Genomic DNA, 25,835 nt, shown 5'->3' with positions numbered 1-25,835 from the left:
GATTTTTTTTTTATAAGTTTTGGTCCATTAGCATATTGGAGCTAATTGTCCAATTACAGCCCCAACCCATGAAGTCCCATCCTTCTTGGTTTTTTCTCTCTTCTGTCCATGTTGTTTATACTCTTGGGCCTGAAATCCAGATTGGTTGTCCTTGGGTCCATGGCTAGAGAAGGAATTGTTGTGTCTACCTACTCTGTGAAGAGAGCTTACTATCCCTGTATATGAAAACCCACACCTTACTATCCCCTTATATGAAACCTAGACCCACAAAATCAAAAAAAGAAAAAAAACAGAAAGCTAAAACCCAAGATATCATAGGAAATGCAACTATGGGTGTTTTAAGGCCCATAGAAATAAATGCCCATATTCTAGATAGAGAAGTGATATTATGGTTACTGACAAAAAAGAATTATTCCAAATTCTATCAGGCATGTCCTATAGGATCTGACACAAATCATGCTGTTTATCTGAGTGCTCCAAGGCCATCTCAAGTGGACTAAATTATAACTCCTTACCTGACAGGACTGCACACACAGGGTATGATGAGAGGATGCAAATACTTCAAAGTTATTTTCTCATCATGAGCTTCCAGAACATGCTTTTGTAGTACATGGTAGAGGTAATTCATGCTATTAATGTATAAAATATTGTAAGATCCAAGCTATGTCTTTTGACCACCCCAGAGCAGAGTCTTATTCAACTAGTTAAAATAATATCGAGTCTTTTAACGTAAGAATGGAACCTTCCTGAGCTGACTTCCCAGGAATGCCAGGGCCACTCAAGAGTGATTTTACACCTCGAAGATTGCATCCACTACGGGTCGGGCGCCACCCTGTTCCATGTAAATGCCGACTTCTCCGGAGTGCTCTAACAACATCTGGACACCTGGACTGGACTTTTGTCTAACCCTACACATGTGTGGCCCCGGTTCTGCATGTGAAGGGACACAAAGGAACATTCGGTCATCTCTGCCTCAGGCAGAATAAACTGTATAAGAACTTGCTGCGCAAAGCAGCCGGGGTGAACAGGGGGAGACTCTGACATTTGGGTGTCAGATCCGTGTGCTCACACAGCGCCAATCCTGGGGTCGATGCTGCCCTTGGCTGTGGTGGGTTTTTTTTCCGATCAAAATTCTGTTTCGCTGACAATGTAATAAATCATTGCTGAATTTTCTCATAAATTTGGTTCTTGATTTGATAATTTATAACACTTTCCTTCAGAATTCATAAAAATGCACTATAAACTAGGGTGAAAAAAATTTTATTGGGGCAATATTGTCCACAGAAACTCCTCTTGCCTCATGCAAACGCCTGAGGCTTTGTATAATGGCATTTGACACATAGTCTGGAGCAGCTGTTCCACTCATAGAAGCACGTTTTCACCAAACCCTGGACCATGAGTGACCAACTCAGAATAAAACTACTGTGGTTAAACAAGTGACCCTGTGTCAGGTACTGTCCTGAATTATAAATGGGATAATCTGATTTCAGTGGAACATGAATCTTAGACCTTTTCTTCTGTCATGGGATGGGGGGGTTGTGTGGGAGGGGTTAGGTAGGCCCTGCATCCACTCAAAGCAGCTCCTTCTCTGTAGATGGGTTTAGTAACACATCAGTACTGCCAGTACTATTTCTTCTGCTGTTGATATACAGCCAACCTTTGTCGCACAAATTTTGTGTTAATGTTTTATTCTACATCCTAAAGGTGCGAGAAATTCACTGCAAGAAGAGTGGGTCTGTATTCTGCAATGATAAGGGTTAAAAGAACTGCCTGGATACTCTGGGTGCCTGTCAAGACAAGCTGAAAAGAAGCAGAGGTCTGTGAATCAAGGTTATTTGTTTGCATTCTTTCAGTTATCTCTTCCTTGGTAACTGGAGACATTTTTGAGAAACTGTCATAAACTATGCTGCAGTTTGGCATTAAAAACTGTAAGAAGGGTGAAAGATGCCATTTTCCACGAACATGCACATCATGGGAACTTATTGAAGGGCAAATGAGAAGACATTTCCAGATACAGGCATATCACCTAAAAAAAAAAAAAGCAGCTGTTTTTTACAAGGAATTCTGTTAAAGTGGTAGTGTACTGGAATGCTGCTCAACTTGCTTCTCTTTAAAAACAAACAGAAAATCGGGCTTTTTTTTTTTTTTCAAGCAATCCTCATCTTTTAACCTCCTATTCTGCTTAAGCTGCAGTCTAAAACCCAAATAATCCTAAACTTTCAAATTGATTTCATCAATCTTCAGTCCTTTCTTCAGTGTTGCAGATCTCTGCCTTTCTTTCAGCCACGTCTCATGTTTCAGAATGTACTCTTGGGTTCTAGTTTCACACAGAAGACAGTGGTGTGCCTGATGCCTAACCAGCCAGGCTTTATTTGCTTCCCCTGTGCTACAATCCCATGCCCCAATTCTTTCTTAAACCTTATTTACTATTTCTTAATACTCTCTTTTAACCGCTCAAGGCAAATAAAGCAATGTTGACTTTGAAGGGGTCAATAACTACCTACAAATAAGTTTCAAAGATGATTTCTGGAGTTCCTAATATATTTGAGTTGGAATAGTAAGTACATGCTGCAGGTAATGAGTGGCTAGGACTTCAAAATGATATGAAGTTTCATAGAATCAGAACAGTTTGGATTGGAAAGGACCTTTAAAAATCATTTAGCCCAACCCCCCGGCAATGAGCAGAGACATCTTCAACTAGACCAGGTTCCTCAAAGCCTCATCCAACCCGATCTTGAATGTTTACAGGGATCGGGCTGCCACTACATCCCTGCACAACCTGTTCCATTGTTTTACCACCCTCATTGTAAAAAACTTCTTTCTTATGTCTAAAAGAATGTATTAATTAATATTATCAGACCCCAAACTAGATAGATCTTTGCATTTAAGAAAATAGATTTTCTAGAAAAAACAAAGCATTTAAAATCCATATTGTTTAGTGACACTTAGGCCACCTTTTCCCAGCAAAAGTAAGATTTTTGTAAGACTGCAGCTCTTCTAGATTGCATTTTTTCAAATGATCCTTTAGGTCTTAAGGGAAAAAACTCATTACATTTCTGACTGTGGAACTGTTTCAGTTTCATGTCTTTCTAAGAAACTAATTATTGCCTTCTGAAATTTCATAGCATTGATTGCTAAATAGATCAACTTTCCTCTCTGGGATCTTAAAAAGCACTAAGATTCCAACATTCCAGGCTCTTTCCATTCATTCTTCACCACTTCTTTTGCTCTAACACCACTTCTGTGCTCTGGCACCAAAATACACTGGTTATATTTTCCTAAATTATTTAAAATGTAGTCTAGATATTTTGGGGTTTATTTGCTTTCATAAAAACAAATTTATTTTTTAACACACTGTCACAAAAAACCATGCAAACTGGAATGGGTGAGAGCAAAGCTTGCCAGATATGAGCAAGCAGGGCTGACCTCCAGTTGGAGCAGTTGCAATGTAAATATGAAGAAATCTTTGATGACTATTTGCAGTTAGAGAAATAGACTTTTTCACACCTGCTTCCACACAGAAATTAGAGTTTTGGCACAGACAATACAAAAATTTTAAAGCTTCATGCAAGTGACATCCTGAGCTGCATCTCTGTGATACAAACTTTAACATAGGTAAAAGGAACATAAGTGAAGATTTTCCTACAGGCTGGTCCAGGGCAGATACTGACAGCAACAGCATGGACAAGGGAGAGTTGGAGCAAATGTCTTCTGTCCAAGATCAAATGCTGAGATCCAGCAGATTCCTGCTCCCATTTCCAGCTGCTCTGGGTGACGCTTGTGGCTGTCCAAGGCCACTGAAAAGAGATTTCTCCTCTAAGTTCAGATCCTGGAGCAGAGTCAGATTCATCAGATCTGAAGTTCAGTGCTTCCACACTGCTGGTGCTTCCCAGGTCAGTACACAGTCAAGGTGAGTGTACAGTAGGTCACCCTCTCTTTGTCCCTATTAACCCTTTGCCCCCTGCCCCACTCACCCTAACAACTCCTGAATCTTTTCCTGCAAGTCAAAACAAAAATGCACCATGCAGCCTGGAGGTTCAGGAAGCCACAGGCAGGGAGGTGGTGGGGCAGGACTGCTGTCTTCCACCAGGTATTTCTGCCAAGGTCAAAAACTGGGGAACCTGAAGTCAGCCTCAAAAGGGGCCTTTGTGGAGATCTGTCATGCTTGGGCACACTGCAGGCACCTGTACATATGGACAGGAATTAGACAGAGTGAAACTTGGTAGCAACCATCCCAGGCAGTGCTGAGGACAAAATGTCCTTGGAAGGCAAAGCATCTTATAGCAAGGTACCACCAGTCCAGGTTTCACATGCTTAGTCCTTAACACTCACAGAAGTGGTTCTGCTTCTTGCTCTACATGTTCCTCAGAGGGACTGTATCTTCTTCATGACCTTGGCCAGGATCATCCTGTTTAAAGTGACAGCTGTGAAGGGATATTTCTCAGGATAGGTTTTTTTCTTTTTCCCTTCCGCAAAGTGAAAACTGCTTTGTTTATTGCTGTCAGCATTTTAAAATTAATGTACAATTCCAAAGATGAAGACAGGTGGATATGAAGAGGATGAGAGGAAGCTGAAGCTATATTACACTAGATTAAGAGATGCCAGTTGTGGAGCATATTAAAGTGGAATGATGTCCATTTCTTGGTGCTGCAGCTACCAAGACATAGCAAGACAAAAAACATGAATACACTCAGGTGTTTTACACAGCAATACACTTGCTACATCACCCTGACAAGGCATTGCAGTGACACTGCCATCCTGGAGAAGCTTCTGCTTCTCTGAAGCCCGATTTACAGCTTGCCTGAAAGCAGCAGTGGCTACTGTGCTGAGGGAAATGCAGAGAAGAGCTGTTTTGCACCAGGACATGCTGGACCACTACCATCCCAGTACCATCTCTTATTTGAGATAGAAAAATAAAGGAGGACACAATAGTACAGATAATCTTACATCCCTTTTGATACTAGGAGCCTTAAGTGGTGAAGCCTTGAATGGGCTTCCAGTGCAAGTATACTCCACCATGCAGACCCTGTCTGCAGAAAGGGTTACTTATTTTGGCTGTTTGAGCTGTTGTAGGATTTTCTTGCACGAAAGAAAATCCATTCATCATTTCTGCTGTCAAACAGAAAGGATGTTCACATGAGAACTCCTTGCTGCATTTGTAGATAAGGGAAAGGCCTCACAGGTGGTGTAATTGCTGGTATGGAGGGGGAGCTGCCAGCAGCTTCCTCCTTTACAATGAGACTGAGGCTCTTCTAGGGGGGAAGGAGTCTGTGCAGCACAACACAGGCCCAAAGCCATGCTGGGTGTGCAGTAGTTTAATTCATGTGTGTTCCACTGACTCCTTTGTTTGCAACCCTGCTGGTCAGGACCACTGTGAGACCAACAGGTTTCATTGCATTGTGGCTATGGTCTCTTCCTCTGCTGGAAGGAAGGGAAGAGCTTCCAGTCTCCCGTATACTGGTCATGCTCCAACCATGAGTCCCAGAACAATGCATGAGGTTGTACAGAATCACAGAATCATTCAGGGCTGAAAAGACCTTTGAGATCCTCTAGTTCAGCCTTTGACTGATCACCACCTTGTCAACTAGACCATGGCACCAAGTGCCACAACCAGTAGTTTCTTGAATACCACCAGGAATGTTGACTCCACCACCTCCCTGGCAGTCCATTCCAAGACTTAACCACCCTTTTTATTTGCACTGGCAGAGAAAGCAAGAGCTCTGCTCAACAAATGTCTCCAAACCTCGAGAGATCCCAAAGCTTGGAAGTTGCTGCCAAGTTTTAGCTGTTGCACAAGTAAGGATCTGCTTTATATTTTTGAGTAATTACTGAGTAACAACATGTATTGCCATTGCAGAGACATATATTACAATGGATACAGGAACACCCTGGAAAGCATCCTGTGATTGGAGACATGTAGTGGCAGTCACACAGCAGTGCAGTCCTGCTGTCATAGGCATGGAGCTCAGCCTTGAGGGATGCCACAGTACTCACAGCAGTTCAAAGAATCATAGAGTAGGTCAGGTTGGAAGTGACCATGCTGGGTCATTGGATCCAACCTCCCTGCTCAGGCATGGGATGCCCTGGAGCACATGGCACAAGATTGCATCCAGATGGTTCCTGGATATCCCCAGTGAGGGAGACTTCCACAATATCCTTTGTGAAAAATGCATATTTTATGATTAGCTTTTCGCAAATATTAAAATGAATATTATATGTGTTGTGTTAGAAAGTAATGCTGTATTAATTCTCTTAAGTAGTGTGTTAAATATAGTTTTAAGTTATGAAAAATGTTAAAATAGAAACTATGTAGGATACTTTTTTTAAAGAAAGGACTCGCAGTGAGATAGCAGCCACAAGAGACCTAAATCTTTCAGACAAAAAGAATTTATTGCTCTCTTATCAGAAGAAATGAACTTCTTCCCGCCTCAAAGGTGCTGTTAGGATTCAGAGGAAGAAGCTGACGATGACCAGACAGAATCCTGTATTTGAATAAAATTTATGCATCATGTATGAAGTGTATGAATATGCAACAGGCTATTGTTTTTAAGAATTAATCCTTTGTTAATGGCTGTCCTTTTTCGGGCTTGTGCTGCCCAGAAAAAGGTACCCGGATGTCTGTAACTCTTTGTCTCTGTTGTCTCATATTGTCCTAATTCAATTTGTCCAAATTATTATTACTCTAATTCTATCAATATTTTTATAACCATTTTATTACTATTAAACTTTTAAAAATTTAAAAACAAGTGATTAGCGTTTTTCATACCTCTGTGGGCAATCTGTTCCAGTGCTCGGTCACCCACACAGTAAAGAAGTTCTTCCACATATTCAGTTGTGCATCACTTCCTGTGCATTCGTTTCTGCCCATTGCCTTTCTCATCCTATTGCTTGGCTCCACCAAGAGGGACCTGGCTCCATCTCCTTCGCACCCATCCTTTAGATATTAATACACATTAATACGGTCCAATCTCAGTCATTTAATCTCAAGGCTGAACTGGCTCAGCTTCTTCAGCCTGTCCTCGTAAGAGAGATGCTCAGTCAACCTTGTTGCCCTCTGCTGGACCTGCTCCAGGAGCTCCATGTGTCCTTGTACTGAGGAGCCCAGAACTGGGCTCCCGACGTGGCCTCACCAGGGCTGAGTAGAGGGGCAGGGTCACCTCCCTCGACCTGCTGGGGATATCACTGGGGTACATTGCTGGTATGTAACCCCCACTGGTTTCTAGGCCGCAGGCGCCCTGCTGGCTCACGCACAACCCGCTGTGCCCCGGAACGCCCGGGTCGGACATACCCGGGGCCCCTTGCGGACCGCGGCCTCGGCGGGTCCGGCCCAGCCCGGCCTCCCCTCCCCTCCCTCAGCGCGGCCTCCCCCCGCCAGGGGGCGCGCCCCTCCGCGGCGGCGAGCCCCGCCTCCCGCCCCGCTTCCCGCCCGGCCTCGGTGGGGCGAGCGCGGCTCCCGGCCCGGCGGCGCCAATGGCCGGCGTCATCCGGCGGCTGGATGAGGCCGTGGTGAACCGCATCGCCGCCGGCGAGGTCATCCAGAGGCCGGCCAACGCCATCAAGGAGATGATCGAGAACTGGTAACGTGGGGACCGCCCCTCCCGCAGCCCGGCCGCGCTGCGTGGGGCGGGGGGGCTCTGCCGGGGCTGGCACCGTGTCCCGGCCGTGCGTCCCGGCCCCGGCGGACAGCCAGGGCCGAGCGGGAGCCCGAGTGCCGAGGAGGGGCGGTGCCTCCGTCCGCCCATACGGGAGGCAGCACCGCTTGGAAAGCCGCGTTTCTGTCTGCGTTTGTGTTCCGGCTTGTTTTGTTGTTGTTTGAGAAACTTACGAATTGTCTGCTTCCGGTGCCGGGTTAACGATTCATAGAATTATTTAAATTGTAAAAGATCTCCAAGATCGTCAAGTCCAACCATTAACCCACCACTCCAAATGTACCGCTAAGTCATGTCCCTAAGCACCGCATCTCTAGGTATTTAAATACCTCCAGGGTCAGCGACTCAAACACTTCCTTGGGCAACCTTTTCTATGTTTGACCATAGATAGAGGTACATATCTGAGAAGATATGTATCCTAATATGCAATCAAAACCTCTCCTGGCACAAGTCGAGGCCAATTCCTCTTTACCCATCACTTGTTCCTTGGGAGCAGAGGCCAACCCCCACCTTGGTACAACCTCCTTTCAGGGAGGTGAGAGCAGTAAGGTCCCCCCTGAGCCTCCTTTTCTCCAGGCTAAACGCCCCCAGCTCCCTCAGCTTCTTATCAGCCTTGTGCTCCAGAGCCTTCCCCAGCTCCATCATCCTTCTCTGGACATGCTCCAGCCCCTCAGTGTCTCTCTTGTAGGGAGAGGCCCAAAACTGAACACTGGATTTGAGGTGTGGCCTCACCAGTGCCAAGTACAGGGAGACAATCACTGCCCTGCTCCTGCTGGCCACACTATTGCTGATACAGGCCAGGATGCCATTGGCCTTTTTGGCCACCTGGGCACACGCTGGCTCATGTTCAGACAGCTGTTAGAGCAGCACCCCCAGGTCCTTTTCCACATGGCAGCTTTCCAGCCACTCTTCCCTAAGCCTGTAGCACTGCATCGGGTTGTTGTCATCCAAGGGCAGGCTCTGGCACTTCATCTTGCTGACCCTCAAAACCATTGGCCTCAACCCATCAATCTGGCCTGTCCAGATCCCTCTGCAGAGCCTTCCTACCCTCCAGCAGATAAGTGCTTCTGCTCAACTTGGTGTCATCTGCAAACTGAATAAGGCTATGCTCAATCCCCTCTTCCAGGTCATGAATAAAGATATTAAACAGAACTCTGGGATTGAAATTGCTTTCTTGGTCTCTTGATTTCTGCAGTTTGGATGCTAAATCTACGAGTATCCAGGTAGTAGTTAAAGAAGGTGGTCTGAAGTTCATCCAGGTTCAAGATAACGGCTGTGGTATCAGAGTAAGTAGACAAAGTTGGCAGGTGTATACCGCTGTTTGATACTACCCTTTAAAAATTATTTCAATTTGTAAGTGTTTCTGATCTTGAAAAAACTCAGAAAGTGACTGTTGCTTGTCCCTTTCACATAGAAAGAAGATCTTGACATCGTATGTGAGAGATTTACTACGAGTAAACTGCAAAAATTTGAAGACTTGGCTAGCATTTCTACATATGGTTTTAGGGGCGAGGTAAGCTCTTCATCAAGGTTTTGAAACTATTCATTGCTGTTATTCTGTTTAGGGGGTTCTACATAGTATCACATTCCTAATACTCTTTACAGAAGCTTCTGTATCCTGAGAGAGTCTGCTATGTGAATATAGTTCAAAATACATTTCAGTGTCTTCAAGATTAGGTGGATTCTTTTTGCTTTCTGGAGTAAGTTTTTTTTTAAATTGAAACAAAGCCTGTCTTCTCAAATGATGGTTCATGAACCTACAGGTAAAAGACAGTGGAGGATTTGAGTGGGAGGTGAATCTTCGATGTCAGACATTTGTCTGAATACTACACTTAAAACTAAATGTGCAAAATGTACAGTGGTCTTCGTTTGTTTTTGTTGTTAGACAAGGTTGGTATCTCTGATCCCTCAGATATACTGGTTCCTCATACTCTCACAGACTGTATCTAAACTCTGGAAGAACAGTCAAGGATGAGTTTAGTTTTTCCCTCTGGATGAACAAGATATATATCTCAGATACATAGATGCTCACATGCTCCAGAGAGTAGACTGCTTGGGTCCTCTTCTCACACACTTTCAACATAATCATCTCCATAGCCAGTGGTTTCTGATCCTGAGGCTGGTTTCATCTGTGTAGACATATCCATTGAGTTTTCCAGGAAAGCCACTGTCACCTAACATTGTAATATTACTTACAGTCAAGAGAAGAACTTGGGCAGGAGTGAGAGAGTAGCAGCTAAAATCTTCCAGGTGCTTTCTAGTTAACATGAAAAAGAAAAAGGCACAACTGTAATAATTTTGCAAATTTCTTTTAGTATGGTTAACCACTTGCATCATCAGAGATAACAAAATATTAGGGAAGCCAGAACAATCTCCTGGATAAAATGACGGGAAGTTTAGTATTATAGATACTAAAATTGGTTTAAGCTTTACTGATATGCAATTTCATTGTAAGGATTTTTATTTATTACTCGCTAGTGGTATATTGAAATTTAGTGATGGTGTTTAAAATGTGGACATGCCTCATCATTGTGCAGAGCAAGGTTTACAAAGATGCTTTCTCTTTTCCTAGGCCTTGGCTAGCATCAGTCATGTTGCCCATGTTACAGTAACAACTAAAACAGCTGATGCAAAGTGTGCATTCAGGTATGCTGCCTATTACCCTGGTGACTTCTGCTGCATGCAATAACAAACAGATGTATCGATTTCAGAGCTCTTGTTATGGAGGAGGGTTTGGTAAGGGCAGGGAGTAAAAGACTTGGAATGTGAGAAAATGTATTTTTTTCAAATTGTAAAGGTAAGCTTTAGCTTAATAACGTATTTTAAAATTAGTGGAGGTGGGGTGGGGCGGCAGAAAATCTTGAAAGAACTTTTATTTCCGTAGCTAATGTAGGTTAAACATTTGTATTTTTCTCCATTTCAGAATGAAAAGTTGCATGTATATTACAGGCGTCATGTCTAGCAAATTTCACAAGTCTCAGCACATGAACTTACAGCTTAGTTTGTTATCATATTTTTATGATATGATAGGTGCTTTATCCTATCCAAAAAGAGTTTTGGATATTCTTTTGAAAACTTAATCTAAATTATAACCTTTTCCATTAATTTCTTAACTACCTTTAAGAAAAGGGATTGGAAAAAAGAGATGTTCCAAATCTTGGTTTTTCAAAAGATTGTGTGACTGTGGTCTTTCTTGCATTAAACATTCAGGGTATATTAGAGGGAAAGAAAAAAGTCTATCCTTTGAATTTATGCATCTCTATAACTTTGTTAGCCGAAAGACCTACATGGGTCACAAATCTCTTATGCTTAAAATCCTGTTAGTGTCAAAGAAAACAGATCTTTGACAAAGTCAAGAATTTCTTGTTAGCATAATTGAAGTGTAAAATCTTGTGGAATAATTGTTATTAAGCTGTGTCTAGCTATTAAAGAAAGAAAAAAATGCAGTAATCCTGCCTTTGGAGGAAAAGTCTCAGTAATACAATTTCAAAATGCATATGCCATGATCTGCCTCCTTTCCTCTGCTATTATTCCCTTTCCCCCACTTCCCCTCTGGCTCTTACAATCAATGAAGACAGTTTTACTCTAGCAGAAAGGTGGAAGAGGCTAATTCTCAGTGTCCCAAATTCTTTGCTGGGAGGAGTGTGACAATGATGGGATTTCTTTTGTGTTTATCTGTCCATGTCTGCTGTTCTGTAAATCTTGATGACTGACAACTTTTTATTTTCTTTCTAGAGCTACTTACAGTGATGGAAAAATCAAAGCCCCTCCGAAGCCATGTGCTGGAAACCAAGGAACTCAGATCACAGTAGGTTTTTGTGTCTGTTCCCTCTTGTTCCTTTTCTGTTCCCCTTGCACCAATTACATTGTGAGGTACATAACAGTATCATCTTTGAAGCTGCAGTTTGTTAGGTGAACCTAGGGAGTTAAGGAATACACTGAAAGTTGATTTTTCATAAACCAAAGTATTCTAAGAAAATTTATGTATAAAATCATAATTAACAGGATGGATTTCAATTAATTCTGTAGTAAGAGAGAATTTTAAAAATTGTTTTTAATTGTGAACTTTTTCTCTGTAGGTTGAAGATCTTTTTTACAATGTAAATACAAGAAGGAAGGCTTTAAAAAATCCAAATGAAGAATATGCAAAAATACTAGAAGTTGTTAGCAGGTAAACTAAAATAGGGGACTCTCAATTTTATATACTGCTATGGGGAGTACTGGGGTTCTTCAGAGAGACTGGCAACTGTTTGTTTGGTGTAATTTTGTTGTTAGTGGTGGTCATTTTGTTACAGTTTTTTTGCACTATTTGTTAGTGTGCAGTGTCAGATAACAGCCTGTCCAATTTGATGTGAAAAATCCAGATAGGAAGTAGTGTATTCTGTCTATAGCCATTAATTATTTGTAAGAATTCCAGCAAAGAAATGGTGATGGACTTGAATGAGTGAACTTTAAATGTACCTGGGCTGAATAGAATTAATGTAAAAACTGCTCAGGAACATTGAGATTTGGCTGAATACAGAAATGCTGAATGGCAACTCCCCCAAAAAGGAGTAATATCATTTTAGCTATTGGATGTTCCCTTCCTGGGCCCCTTGGTTGCTCTTTTGCCACTGCTGTAGTCTTCCATAGCGTGCAGAGGTCTTGCAAGCAGGATCTGCACAATTTAAGCAAAAGAACTGCTTTATGCTTTCAGAAGACACAAAAGGTAGCAGAGAGAAGCAAGACTGTATACCAAGGTTTAGCCTGTTCCCTAAATGAACTATTCTAGAGTCTCTACTGGCTCAGGCAGACTTCAGCCAGGAGATGGAGGGTCAGATCCTGATGTTCTGTCAAACAGGGTGATGTGAAGTCTTGCTGAGTTACAGTCCTCCAGCTCATTGGTTTTCTTTTTCATTAGAACTTTTCTATTACTTAATTTTGGTTTGTTTTTTTTTCCCTCTTGGGTTTTTTTTCCCTTCTTTGGGGGTTTTTCTTCCCCTCTATAAATTTTATATATAAATTTTTGAGTCCACAGTCGCAGCAGTCTAATCTTAGTCTGCATTTTCTTGCAGACTTCTTTCTCATCTTGCAAGGTTCTATGGTGTGTTTTTTCTCACAGTGCAGTAATTTCCCTAGAATTTTGAGCCAAGATTACACAGCTGTAGTGTATCAGATCTCAGCTGGGGGATCACAGATAGCTGAACTGTCTCGGTAGGGGAAGTTAGAAGGGTGGGCCAGCCATTATTCAGATGCTTTTCCATAGTAGTTGAGACTTGATTCTGTTATACTTTTTGATGGGTTTTTTAGTTAAAACATGTACAGTGAAACTGAAAAAATAGGTCTGTGGAAGCTGATCCTTGAATTTCCTGTGGTTACAGACAAGTTCTAAATAGGACACACTTTTTTTTTTAAGCTGTTCAGTCTGCAAAAGCTCAGCTTGGCTCAAATTGCACTACTGTCTAACAGGAAGTGAAATTGCTTGCCCCCATTACTAGCTGCTTTTCACCAATCAAAGGAAACAATTACCTTTTGTTCCACATACTGCAGACTTACTTTTATCTGTTTTTCAGGTATGCCATCCATAACTCAGGCATCAGCTTTTCAGTTAAAAAGGTGTGTAGATAAAATTTTTGTAACTTCACTGCATGCCTGTGTATATATATACATAATGTGTGTATCTGAAAATTCTGATATACATAATGTGTATATCAGAAAATTTGCACTGTGTCTTTTGCAACAGGATCAGCACAGAGAGCCTTCCTTTATAATGAAATGTTGAAGGGTATGTTGATGCAGTGTGGATAGAAAGCACATCATTTAGAAGTAAACAAGACAAAAATATATTTGTCAGGAGTTTGGAGGATTCTGTGTGGTCAGTGGTGTATTTGGTTTCACTTTATGTGTTGTTTCAGCTTCTCTGGAGAGCCTGGTTACTAAGTGCTGTATGAAAGAGGCTGGGGTAGATTATCATTGTTCTGTGCCATTCTTGGTAATTGTTTACTGAACTGAGTTCAGTAAATAAAGTGTTCCTCACTTTCCAGGGTGGAGTTACTAGCCTCAGTGGGTCTGATGTGCTCTAGCTGATCTTGTAAGCATGGGCCATTTACCATCCATTGCTTTTTTGAGTATAAATAAGTAAATAATACAAGACAATTTAATGATGTTATGTCGTTCCCTGTAGTTGTTTTAGAAATGTTATTGTTTAATTTAAAGTATTTCTAAAACTTCCTGCAGGAAGGTGAATTGATTCATACTCATTTCTGCTCTCTTTAGCAAGGTGACACCGTGTCAGATGTTAGAACCTTATCCAATGCCTCAACAGTGGACAACATCAGGGCCATCTTTGGAAATGCTGTTAGCAGGTACACTGATGTCAAATTTCCTTTTGATATGAGGCTTTCCAGTGAATCACCCTTCCTTTTCTCTTTAAAGACCATGGGCTTATGATAACCTTTCTTGCTTCCTTCATGGTTAATTTCAGAGAAGAGGGAGTGCTGTAATCCTTCTTTTCAGAATGTGTCTTTTTTATTGTGCACCAAAGGGAAGGGGAAAGTTACAAAGTTATTCCTTTAATGCACTGAAAAGGAGCCATCTGCATGTAACTTTCTGTGCTCATGTAAAAACAGCAAGCTGAACCTGTGTTCTCTACAAGTTCCTGGCCTCTTCCTGTACCATGAAAATCTTACCTGTTCTTACTATATGCTACCTGATAAATTTTGAAGCTACTCATATTTTTTTTTTCTGAAATATTATGGTTTCTTATTTTGACAAAAGCTACATTAGTTGAAGCTGTGTAAATCAGATAGAAAAATAAAAAAACCCCAAAGGATCATCTTTTGAAGATGTATCTGCCATTTTAGGAAAAATTCTCTTTATGAGACTTTCAGCTGTGAAGAATCCATTGTATGTATTTGTCCCATGAACAGCTGGGTGTCACTGATTCTGTTCTGTCACTGACTGAAGTCAAGATTCACATTTAATGGATGTAACTTCTAATTCATGAAAACAGTTTAGGAAGCACAGCAAAATAGAAAGGCTGCGAAGTAATGAGGTTTGTAGCGTTACATGTATTTCTTTGCTGTGCATTTATTTTTTTCTACTATGGATAGTAGCTCATTTGATAATGATAGTAGCTTGATATGGATAGTAGCTCATTTTTCCTTTTTATGGTTCAGGACAAATTGTAAATTTCAAAGTAAATGTTTTGATAATTTCTTTTCAAACAATAAAAGTTTTTATTACCCAGTTCAAGATGGTGTTAAAAACTGAACACAAATAAAAATGACACTTGGTATATATATATTGAGGTTAAATTGGAAATAAGTAGCCCTTAAGTCTGTTCTGTGTTAACTTCAGAAGTTGGCATAATGCCTTCCTAGAGAGCTGTGCTCACAAAGTACTGAAGTGGATTTTCCTTGACTAATGAATTATTAAAATTATTAAAACTGTTATGAAAACAGTTAACATTAGGATCTATGTGCATGAGCAAGAGAGTTTTTATATTTTAATGACTTCTTAACAGACCACCAAGACATATTAGACTGATAATAGTGGACAAAGTAGTCCAAAAAAAAGCGTTTGTTCTTTCTTGGCTGCAGACAATTTTGAAGTGTTCTTGTCAATCACTGTCAATGACTTAAACAATGAAATGCATATTGGAATTATCAATAGATTATAATGCTTTGGACATTGTGAAATGTTACAGTATTAAAAAGATAATGGAGGTAATTTTACAGATTCCAACCACACAACATTACCAGTTTACACTTAAGAAGATGAAATTATGCAGTTTAGGTTAAATAATTACCATGTCCCTCAAATAATTCGAATGTTTTCATTAACTGTGACAGAAGATGTATCAGTATATGGAGTAGTGAGACTTGAGTAATAGGCCCTAAGCCAAAGTTGACCTTTAGATGAACCTTCCAACTATATGTTATATGATATTTGTCTCTACTCATTAGCAAAATATGCATGATCATTAGCAAAATATGTAGTGTGATAAGAACATATTTATCTTTCCATATTTAGAGGATGGACAACACCATGAAATCAGACATATGACATTGTTTGGAGGTATATGGTGAAAGCCAACTCCCTTGGCTCCTCCTTGAGCCCTGGCCAGGCTTTGGGTGGAACCCAAGAGGAGAATGAAAACAGATGTTTCTGCATTAGAATTATGTGAGCTTTTTTATTCAACAATATAAAAGCTGGACCCTTTCCCAGCAAAGGTGGAGTCTTCACCTGTGTGTGGTGAAGACACCCTGTGAAGACACACTGTGTAGGATTTCCCAGTTACTAGGAGTGATTCTCCAGTCCTTTTCTGTGGCCAGGGCTCCTTAGTTGATATGTGTATCTGGATGATGGTAAAGTGTTAGGGTAACTGGTGTGTATGTTCTTAATCTTCTATAGTAATGATTAGGTGCATTACTTATATTATCCTTTTGTAAGTCTTTGCTGTTTTGAACTGTAGTTAATTACACTCATCCCTTAAAGTTGGTGTCTGTATCATTTGTGCTGACCCTGCCAACTGGCAAAACAGAATATCATTGCTTGTGAGTACTGTTCAAAATTTAAATCAACAGAAGAATTAATTTTTTGTTCGTGTTTCTGTCAAACTTAATAGGGAACTAATAGAAGTGGGCTGTGAAGATGCAAATCTGGCCTTTAAAATGAAAGGTTACATCACGAATGCAAACTACTCTGTGAAGAAATGTATATTTTTACTCTTCATAAACCGTAAGTTTAAAAAAAAGGCAGCATTTTGTACAGTCATATGTTGCTTACATAATCAGAAGAACAAAACTTTATGAAGACCTACAAAGTACATAAGCATTCTTAAAAACATTTTTAAGAATAAATATGACAGTTAATTGTAAATCTTAAAGTGTTTTTCAATTTGTAATGTGCATCACACTTGGTGCTGTATTTAGTGGAAAACAGCTAAAACTGGACCTAAAGAAACTTTGGTCTATCGAGGTTATGGCTGTGTCCTGCCAGCTTACACAGATTGATCTCTTTTCTGTAGCAACACTGGCATGGATTGACTGTATGAAATAATGAAAGGTAGCGTGGTTATTTCAGTATTTGTGGGAAAAAATTCCTCTAAGTGTAAAACATGTTGAGAAAAACACTGTCTATTCCTGGGTTTATATGAAGAATAAATAGGTCCTGGGGGAAAATGGGTATACCAGATTCCCTTTGAAGGCACAAAGAGTGAAGATGTTTGTCAGAAGGAGGAGCTGGGCACTGTGCAGGGTGTTGTGGCTCTTTGGAAACAGCGCTGTGTTCTGTGTTTCAGATCGGTTGGTAGAGTCAGCCGCTATGCGCAAAGCCATAGAAACTGTGTACGCTGCTTATTTGCCAAAAAGCACGCACCCATTCCTATACTTAAGGTAAAGTAATAGGAAGAAGTAGCTTTTTAATACTTCCTGTAGGATAGAACTAGGGTGAGTAGGTTTAGAAGGACATTTCTGTTCCTCATGATAGTGTTAAGCATTGCACTGAGGTAATTAATCTCCAGGCAGGAGATAATTAAATAACATTAAGAAAATCCTAAGAAGACAGGCCTTATTTTTAGCAGTAGTGAGTATCTGTAATTTCAGCTGAAGTCTTGTCCTATTAATTCATGAGACACTGCAAGTAAAAGATATTTCTAAAAGTGGGTTTTTGTAGTTGTACAATGGAGAGGTTGATTTAAGCTTACCAATGTAAGCTCATTTTGGTGAGTGATTTTGGATTATGTTTTAGTTCTCTAAACAAGTCTGACTGTAATATAACTTCAGCAGGTTTCATGATAATTTTGACTTATTTGTATGGAATAACCTCCCCAAGCCTGACAAATGTGAACCAATTTTTGATTTCTCTACCATCCATGGGATATTTTAGATTAACTTCTTTTAAAATATTTTGCAGCCTGGAAATAGCCCCTCAGAATGTAGATGTGAATGTGCATCCTACAAAACACGAGGTCCATTTTCTTCATGAAGACAGTATTCTGGAGCGTGTGCAACAACATGTAGAGAGCAAGTTATTGGGCTCTAATTCCTCAAGGATGTACTTCACTCAGGTGAGAATATCTATGGAGTGATGCCAGTTCTGCATTATTTTAATGATCAGGGATAATTTACTCTGTTCAATAGTAAAATCTTTGCAGATATGGCACTTATCAGTATTGTACTGGTACCTTTAGATTTTTGCTCTTGTTTCAAGTTACTTTAATATACCAGTGTTAACAATATGGCAAAAGAGAGGGAAAAAAGTATGAGAACATTTTAAGTACATTTCTGTCAAATACCTGATTAGTTGTCTTAATTTTATATTAGCCTTCACATGTGGTAATTTTTTTTTTATTCTGTCCTGGTTTATGTGAAGAAGATGTGATTGAAGAAACTGTTTTGTGTATTTGGTAACATTTTGGATTTAATCTTACCAGAAAAAAAAGTCAGGAAGATACTCTACTCTCTCTTTAAGTGAAGCATAGCATAAGAATTACTGTATTTTTTATACAAACTAATTTCCTTGTGATTTTTTTTACCTTAAAGATTTTTTATTTTGAGTCAGGAATGGTAACTATTGATTTTAACTGCCAAGATGACGACATTCACTCCATCTGGATAGCAAGTGCAAAGCTGGTGGCCTTTTAAGCAGTTGACACTGTGTTGCTGGGGGTTTCAAATTTGCCTCCGAGCAGTAAGATACTATGAGAAGTGTGACTAATCTTTCTGATTCTTTTTTTCTTCTTGTTCAATCTCTTCTCATGTCTGAATGAAGACATTGCTTCCAGGGGCTGACTGCTCTTCCAATGAGGTTGTAAAATCAGCAGCAAATTCTTCAGTGGTCACCAAGGGAAGCAATGATAAAGTTTATGCACATCAGATGGTCCGCACTGATTCCCGAGAGCAGAAATTGGATGCTTTTCTTCAGCCAGTGAACAACCCCCTGAGTGCAGGCACCACTGAAGTGACAGCAGAGGTTAATGCAGCACCTCCAGAGGGTGCAGGCAGACCCCAGGATGCTGAAATGGAAGAAGTCAGTGACCTGGTTGAAATGGTTGATGTTCAGGAGGATGCAGTGCAGCCTGGGGGGCCGAGTGAGAGTGGACACTTGTCTCCTGTGCCTTCTCGGTAAGCCCCACCTTTCCTGAACTGGGGCAAGGCTACCTATTTATTTCATGGCATAGCCCTGAAACTATGGATTTTTCTGATCTCTTTGGGCTTCTGCTTTTCCAGGAGGGAAATATTATCAAGAATAACTTCATGATATTTTATTGAGAAATTAAACCTAATCTGGACTGTGAATTACGTAACTTGTGATAAATTTTGTGACTGGAATAGTGTTTCTATGCATACTGAAAGGCAGGAAGCAGTGTAAATAATGGCATTAGTTTAGGGAGATCATACTGGTCTGTCTCTTTCTGGAAGCCTCCCTTTTGTGAGGGATAGAAACTATATCACTGAATTTGACAGGCATTTCCCTAGCAAAGGCTAAAGTGCTATAAATTTTTTTATAGCTCCTGCAGAAGCTGTTACAAGAGGCCAAAGTCTTCTGAGGGAATCTGATTCTCTCTTCCCAGTATTACAGAAAAAGGGGTATGGAAAAGAAAATTGTTAGAAATAGGAACATTTTTGATCTGTCCTTTAGAGCCAAATTTGCTTGGTGCTTAAGCAACAGCTGCCTAACATAATTGGTATTAGTATCACGAATTCTCTTAAAATTCTGAATTATCCTTTCCTAACAAATTACTCCTCAGAAGCAAAATAAAACTGTCTTTCTGGAAAACTGTCTGCATTTCCTGTGTTAACATACAGCATGTGAATTGAGCATCTCATCTGTTGCTGTGTTTGGCTTAAGTGATAGAAGAATTGAATGTAATTCCTTTTGTTTTGGTATTGTAGGAAAAGACCACGAGAAGACATGGATGTAGAATTAGAGAAAGATGACACCAGAAAGGACATGACTGCTGCCTGCACCCCTAGAAGAAGAATTATCAACTTGACTAGTGTGTTGACTCTCCAGGAGGAAATTAGTAACCAAGCACATGCAAGTAAGCATGACTTGTTTCTCAAAATTACTGTTATTCCACCACTAAATATGACTGTTCAAAGTGGGAAAAGGTATTTAAAAAGGCCCAGCAGCACATACTGTGCTGCTAAGCAAGTTTTTAACAAAAGCTTTTGCTTTTCATTTTTATTGTATCTGTCCCACTTAAATGGTGAGACTTATGAAATACTCTCTTTTTTGTTAAGAGTTGTTTTAGACAAAGGTAAAAGGTTTGTGAATCTCTCTAGGGTGTTTTCCTCTTAACTCAATTGCCTCTGAAGGCAGCTTACACTGACTCATACCCTTATTATTCATATCTCTAAACCCCTTACATTCCAGGGACTTTGTTGGATTTATTTTGATTTTTCTGGTTGTAAGAATTGGGGATGCTCCACACAGACATCTGTAATAAGTAACTTTTCTATAAATTGATAGGAATCTTAAAGTTTAGAAAGCAAGAACTTTTACTTTATTTATGCTTCAGTAAACATTTTGCAGGAGACTGGTAATTCTGACCCAGTCATTCCATATTTGCCTGTCACTGTTTAAATATTGAAACCAAAGAGTTGTCCCAGACCCTTAAAATACCCAAAAATGCCTCAAAATTCACAATAAAACTTGTGAAGCTGCCTGAGGTTGTGTATCATCTTCACATCACACACAGGTAAGAAATACCTAAAAGAGACTTTGGAAAGAGAGAAATCTTTTCTCAGTCTGTTACATTCCTTTAGAAAACTTAGCAGTGGAATTAGTGAAATTAGCATAGTGCTTTGTACATGCTGTGACTGCAGTGCCAAACATCTGTAATAAAGCTTCTCCCGAGGATGGCAACTAGTGAATTTTTTTTTGTGGAATGTCTAAAATGAACTCTTTTATGTAATCTGACTTCTTGTACTTTTCCCAGTCTTCTCACTCATACATATATTTTTTTTAAAGTTATTTTGTTAGAGAAATAAAAAGAAATTATGAAAAAAAATTATGGACCTATTCTACCACACCTCTAGAATTTAGTTTGATAATACCTAGATTGTGTTGCAAAACTGGTTTACACCTGCAGTTTTTGAAGCATGTATGTGCTTCTCACCAGTCTCCTGTGGCTGGAAATTAATTTTGGAAGGCTATTCAAACACAGGGACTTTATTTCTTTTTTCTAATTTGCATTTGTAGTTTAAATGTTAAATAACTCTTCTCCCTTACACTTTAATAGTGTGAGTATGCATAAAAATTATTAATATTTTGAAACTTGTGAATAATTGGTCATACAAGGATATAAGAAGCAGGAGTGTAAGAGTGACTGAACAGTAATCTGAGACTTTCATGCTAAAAAGACACAAACCACTCAACTAAATAAATGAGGGCAGGGTTGCAACTATGAAATTACATTCTTTTTTTCTTCCCACCTCTGTTGTTTCAGAACTCCAGGAGATGCTACATGAGCACTCATTTGTTGGTTGTGTCAGTCCTCAGTGGGCTCTGGCCCAGTACCAGACAAAACTGTACCTTCTCAATACAACAAAACTCAGGTAAAAGAGTTGTTACACCTGTTGGCAGCTGAAATAAGTACCAATTGTGAAGCTAATTAGAAGAAGGAAGGCAATGACAGGGAAAAGAACATTGTTCTCTTGTTTGCCTGTATGAAAAGTCATGAGAGTAAAGATTAAGCAGTCCATTGAGAACAGTGGAAACAAGTCTGGCACACTTGGGAGAAGTTGCAGGGAATCAGCATCATTAAAATGCCACCTACTGTATTGTGTGCTCACAGACAGTGGGAAGGGAAAGACTTTTTCTTGCTTCATGATGATCTAGATAACCTATGATCATCATCATGATTCACTGCAGGATCATCTACAGCACTTTGCATAAAGCAGAGCCCTCAGAAAAGTCCTGGAAAACATTGTATCCAGTTGGGTTAAAAGTATCTGCGGGACATGATTGTAACACGAAACTGTAATTTTGCCTGTGCAGCCTTACAGGCCCAGCTGCACAAATTTTCTAACAAGTCAGAGAAAAGACTTGAGATAGACATGTCTATTAATTTCCCAGTTCCTTTGCATTTCTTACAGTGCAGTAAAGGAGTAAAGAAGTTGAAATATAAATTTTCAGGGAATAAATTCATAGTGATTGGATACTTGAGTATGTAACCTTTCTTCACCAGTGTGGCTGATGATGTCAGAAACCAAGAAATAATTTAATTGTAAATATCTAGATAATGCAGGTGAACCCCTAAATCTTCAATTAAAGTAAGATCTTTATTAATAGGACTAGATATGGATATCTGGTGTTTCCAGGATGATCCCTTCTTTTCCCTCTTAATTATGGTAATGTGGAGATATGGCAATCTTGTCCATATAATTAATTTTTGTGCTTCAATTTAGCCAAGAACTCTTCTACCAGATACTTATTTATGATTTTGCAAACTTTGGAGTCTTAAGGTTGTCTGTAAGTATAATTTTACATTACATCCTATAGAAATTATTTTTTAAATGTCTTTACAATATGTCTGTCCTTTCAGACAAATGCATAGTTTTGGTTGCACAGTCAGGTTTGCTTTTGTCCACTACAGGAATGTTGTTTTGTTTCTCATTAAGAACAGAATGTAGAAAACTTAGTAATTTTGTAGCTGCTACTGTTTAAATTTTCGTCCTGCCTGCTTGTTATTACTGTCAGTTGTAGTTTTTCACCAAGTTTTGCTGTTGCTCATTACATTGGGACAAATAATTAATTTGAATATACAGTCAGCAGAAATACAGTGTTGATTGCCAGTGTTTATCCTGTAAAATATCACAGTGCTCAGTGGGATTGTGGATGGCAGAAAAAGAAGAAAGACATTCATACCTTTTTATCCTGGTTATGATAAACAGAACTGTTAGTTCTGCAGGCCAGAAATAGTGTATTACAATTAATTAGTATGTGAAGGAAGAAGTTTCAGCTTTCCAATAGAGTGTGCTGATCATTAACCAAAGTTCTGCCTTCTTCATTTTCAGGAGCCAGCTCCTTTATATGAGCTTTCAATGCTTGCTTTAGAGGATCCTGAAAGTGGCTGGACAGAAGAAGATGGCCCAAAAGAAGGGCTTGCTGAGTACATTGTGGAATTTTTGAAAAAGAAGACTGAAATGTTGAAAGATTATTTCTCTCTTGAAATTGATGAGGTGACTGCAGCTATTACTTCTGATAGTAAATGGATGGTGGACTTGGAAGTGTTATGTTTATGGTTGGATTAGATCTTAAAGGTCTTTTCCAACCTAAATGATTCCATAATTTTACATTTTGGTGACAGATGACTGCAGTAGTTTGCTTGCAGTGCTTACCATCACTAAGAACTAGTTCCAGTAGGTTTTAGGTGGCATAACCCTTTCATTTAAAATGCTCAGGACTTATGCTACCTTTAAGAAGGGTGGTACACAAAGTTTCTATGTAATTAGTTACCAAGTCACAGAATGGGTTGGATTGGCAGGGACCACAGTAGGTCCTTGCTCAGACAGGGTCATCCTGGAGCACATGGCATAGGATTGTGTCCAGATGGTTCTTGAATATCTCCAGTGAGGAAGACTCCACAGCCTCTCTGGGCAATCCATAATTCAGTCATTGCTTCTATAACTAGAATGCAGATCTCTTAACCAACAAGGTGTGCATCTTATCCAGCTCTCAAGTCAGACAGGGCTGCAGCACCACTGTGCTCTCAATGTGTCTTTTTTTTTACTTTATACAAAAGTGAACAGCTTCATCAAGCCCAGGCACTTCATTTGGATATTTGCTTGGGAAGTGGTATCTGTGTAACCTGAAGCTAGAGAAGAAGGTTGAATTCAGCCACTCCCTGAGCTGAGTGGCTTAATTCATGCCTTGTGAAATTAAACACACCAATAACTTTCTTCATGCAGTGTCTGCCTGGCTGACAGGGCTTTAAAAACTTGTAAGGCTCACTGAGTTTGGTAAGAATCGGTCATAAAATACGTAAGAGCTTTGGTGCATTTACTGCAAAAAAGAACTTTTTTCTTTTTTTTTAACTGACCCAGCAGTATTGCCTTGCAGGAAGGAAATCTTACTGGGTTACCACTTCTGATAGACAACTATGTCCCACCACTGGAAGGACTGCCTATGTTTATCCTGCGCTTGGCCACAGAGGTATATTCTCTCAAGGATTTTATTAATGCACAATTACTTTTTTTACTTTAGGCAATTCCAGCCTGCCTTTTCAGTTTCTGGTGCAGCTTAAATGTACTGTTACATGTTCCACATGCTGTTCTGTGGTTACTGATTAGTTATGTTATACTTTGCCTTTGTATTCATAACTACTGACTGACCAAGCCTCTATTTTGATTTAAAAGCCTGCATTCCTACCCTCTTTTTTCATTCTATACTTTTATTAAGTCTCTGCTACCCAGATTCTATAAAATTACTTTTTTTTTATTGTAACAGGTAAACTGGGATGAAGAAAAGGAGTGTTTTGAAAGCCTGAGTAAAGAACTAGCCATGTTCTACTCCATCAGAAAGCAGTATATAATAGAGGAATCCAATCCAACAAACTCTCAGGTACTAGCATACCATAACTACTTCTGTGAGCAGATAACTAACAACATACTTCTGCTCTTTTAGATGTAGACTTCTAATCCCAGCTCTTTCAGGGAACTGAATCAAGTAGCAGTATGGCAAGATTCTGAAAGAATGTGGCTTAAATTTTCTGAAGTATTTTAGGTATTGAGGGAACCTTTTAGCTTTGGGCATTGCAGTGTACTTAATATTATTACAAGCCTCTTTGGCCTCTGAGTTGGGAATGTATTTTTCATGCTATATTCTATTCTATTCTATGCTGTATTTCTATAGAAGAATAAGGATGCATGTAAATTACAAGTACAACCTGATTGTGTCTAAGTATCTGCCTAATGGATTAGTTAAGCTCACCCATTCTCAAGTGACTTTACAGAGCTTAGAATTGACTGTATAGAATGAACTTTTCTAATACTAGCAGAATTTTACAATTGCTGTAGTGTTACATAGTAAAGTTTTTAAGGCATGCTCTCCTCTAGTTAAACAGAACCTCATTTTGTTTGTCCTTGTTTTCCTGTATTTCAGAGCGAAGAATCTGAATCTGGTTCAACAACATGGAAATGGACAGTGGAACATGTGCTTTACAAAGCTTTTAGGACTCATCTTTTACCTCCTAAACACTTTGCAGAAGATGGCAACATTTTGCAGCTTGCTAACCTGCCTGACCTGTATAAAGTTTTTGAAAGATGTTGAGCAAGCAGTTATTAAAGACTGTTTTTATAGATAGACACCATTCAGTTTTACTTAGTAGAAGCTAAAGATGGAATCTTGATAGAGGAAAGAAAGGGGATTTAGTACCCTACTAAACTGCTAACATGTCAGTAAATCATCTATTTTCCTTCTGTTGATCAAAGTATAAAAAAATAATTTTTGCTGTGTCTAACCCCAATGAAAATCCCTAAAATAAAATCTCCACTTAAACTCTGAGTTTCCCTATTAACCAGTCTACTAACACCATACACTTCTGTTGAAGAAAATATACTGGGCTAAGTGATTGTGGAAGAAGATGGAGCTTAATTTAGTTAAAATGTGAATGCTTTAACTTCACTTGCCTCTGGAAATCAAACTAGGGTACCTGCATTCTTTTGTTTTAAGCATGAGGGTTGTTTGACAGTACCTGCAATTGGAGTGTACATGCAAAGCAGTTAAAATCATGTTACTGCATGTGTTAGTCTTGCAATATTTCAGGGCCCTTGCAGAAATAAGGGAAATCCCTTCCCTTTTAATCAAAGAGTCAGAGAATAGAAATGGGAATATCCTGGCAGATAGTAAATGAGCATGCACACATAATATTCATTGTCTCCAATTTAATGAATAGGGCTTGGGAGATGTACTTCCTTTGCATAAAAAATGCAGGAAATCTTTCTTGCATGGTATATTTTGAAGTTAAGATTGCAATAACCATCAATCAAAACATTCTTGTCATAGATACATGACATGCAGGTAATGGTATTACTTTGGTTAACAGCTTGCTTGGGCTATTTTTCCTTTTAAATCCTTGATTCAAACCTGCTTCTTGAAACAAAACTTCTTAAATCTCATTTTGAAGCCCAACAAAAAGAAAACCCAACACATTACAAAGAGCACAAAGCTGTCACAGTCATTCCAAGCAATTCA

The 25,835-nt window shown here is 39.5% G+C and overlaps 1 protein-coding gene across 2 annotated transcripts; it reads left to right on the top strand.

Moving 5' to 3' along the window:
• The first annotated feature begins 7,436 nt into the window (after positions 1-7,436).
• Positions 7,437-25,145, top strand: MLH1 (mutL homolog 1). Of its 2 annotated transcripts, XM_066556630.1 has the most exons (19): positions 7,437-7,577; positions 8,845-8,935; positions 9,064-9,162; positions 10,222-10,295; positions 11,385-11,457; positions 11,729-11,820; positions 13,202-13,244; positions 13,905-13,993; positions 16,258-16,370; positions 16,933-17,026; positions 17,547-17,700; positions 18,405-18,757; positions 19,529-19,677; positions 21,088-21,196; positions 22,049-22,112; positions 22,658-22,822; positions 23,703-23,795; positions 24,090-24,203; positions 24,744-25,145. In XM_066556630.1, the coding sequence occupies exons 1-19, from the start codon at positions 7,471-7,473 to the stop codon at positions 24,909-24,911; spliced, it is 2,244 nt and encodes a 747-aa protein (XP_066412727.1). In that variant the 5' UTR covers positions 7,437-7,470; the 3' UTR covers positions 24,912-25,145. The 2 variants fall into 2 exon arrangements, with proteins under 2 accessions (XP_066412727.1, XP_066412736.1); XM_066556639.1 differs by lacking the exons at positions 7,437-7,577; positions 8,845-8,935; positions 9,064-9,162; ... (3 more) ...; positions 13,202-13,244; positions 16,933-17,026 and having other exon boundaries at positions 13,906-13,993.
• The last annotated feature ends 690 nt before the right edge of the window (positions 25,146-25,835 follow it).

This window comes from Molothrus aeneus, chromosome 1, assembly GCF_037042795.1.
Source record: "Molothrus aeneus isolate 106 chromosome 1, BPBGC_Maene_1.0, whole genome shotgun sequence".
Classification (NCBI taxonomy): domain Eukaryota; kingdom Metazoa; phylum Chordata; class Aves; order Passeriformes; family Icteridae; genus Molothrus; species Molothrus aeneus.
Note: the sequence above shows the minus strand (reverse complement) of the source record. Positions and strands in the feature narration are given on the sequence as shown.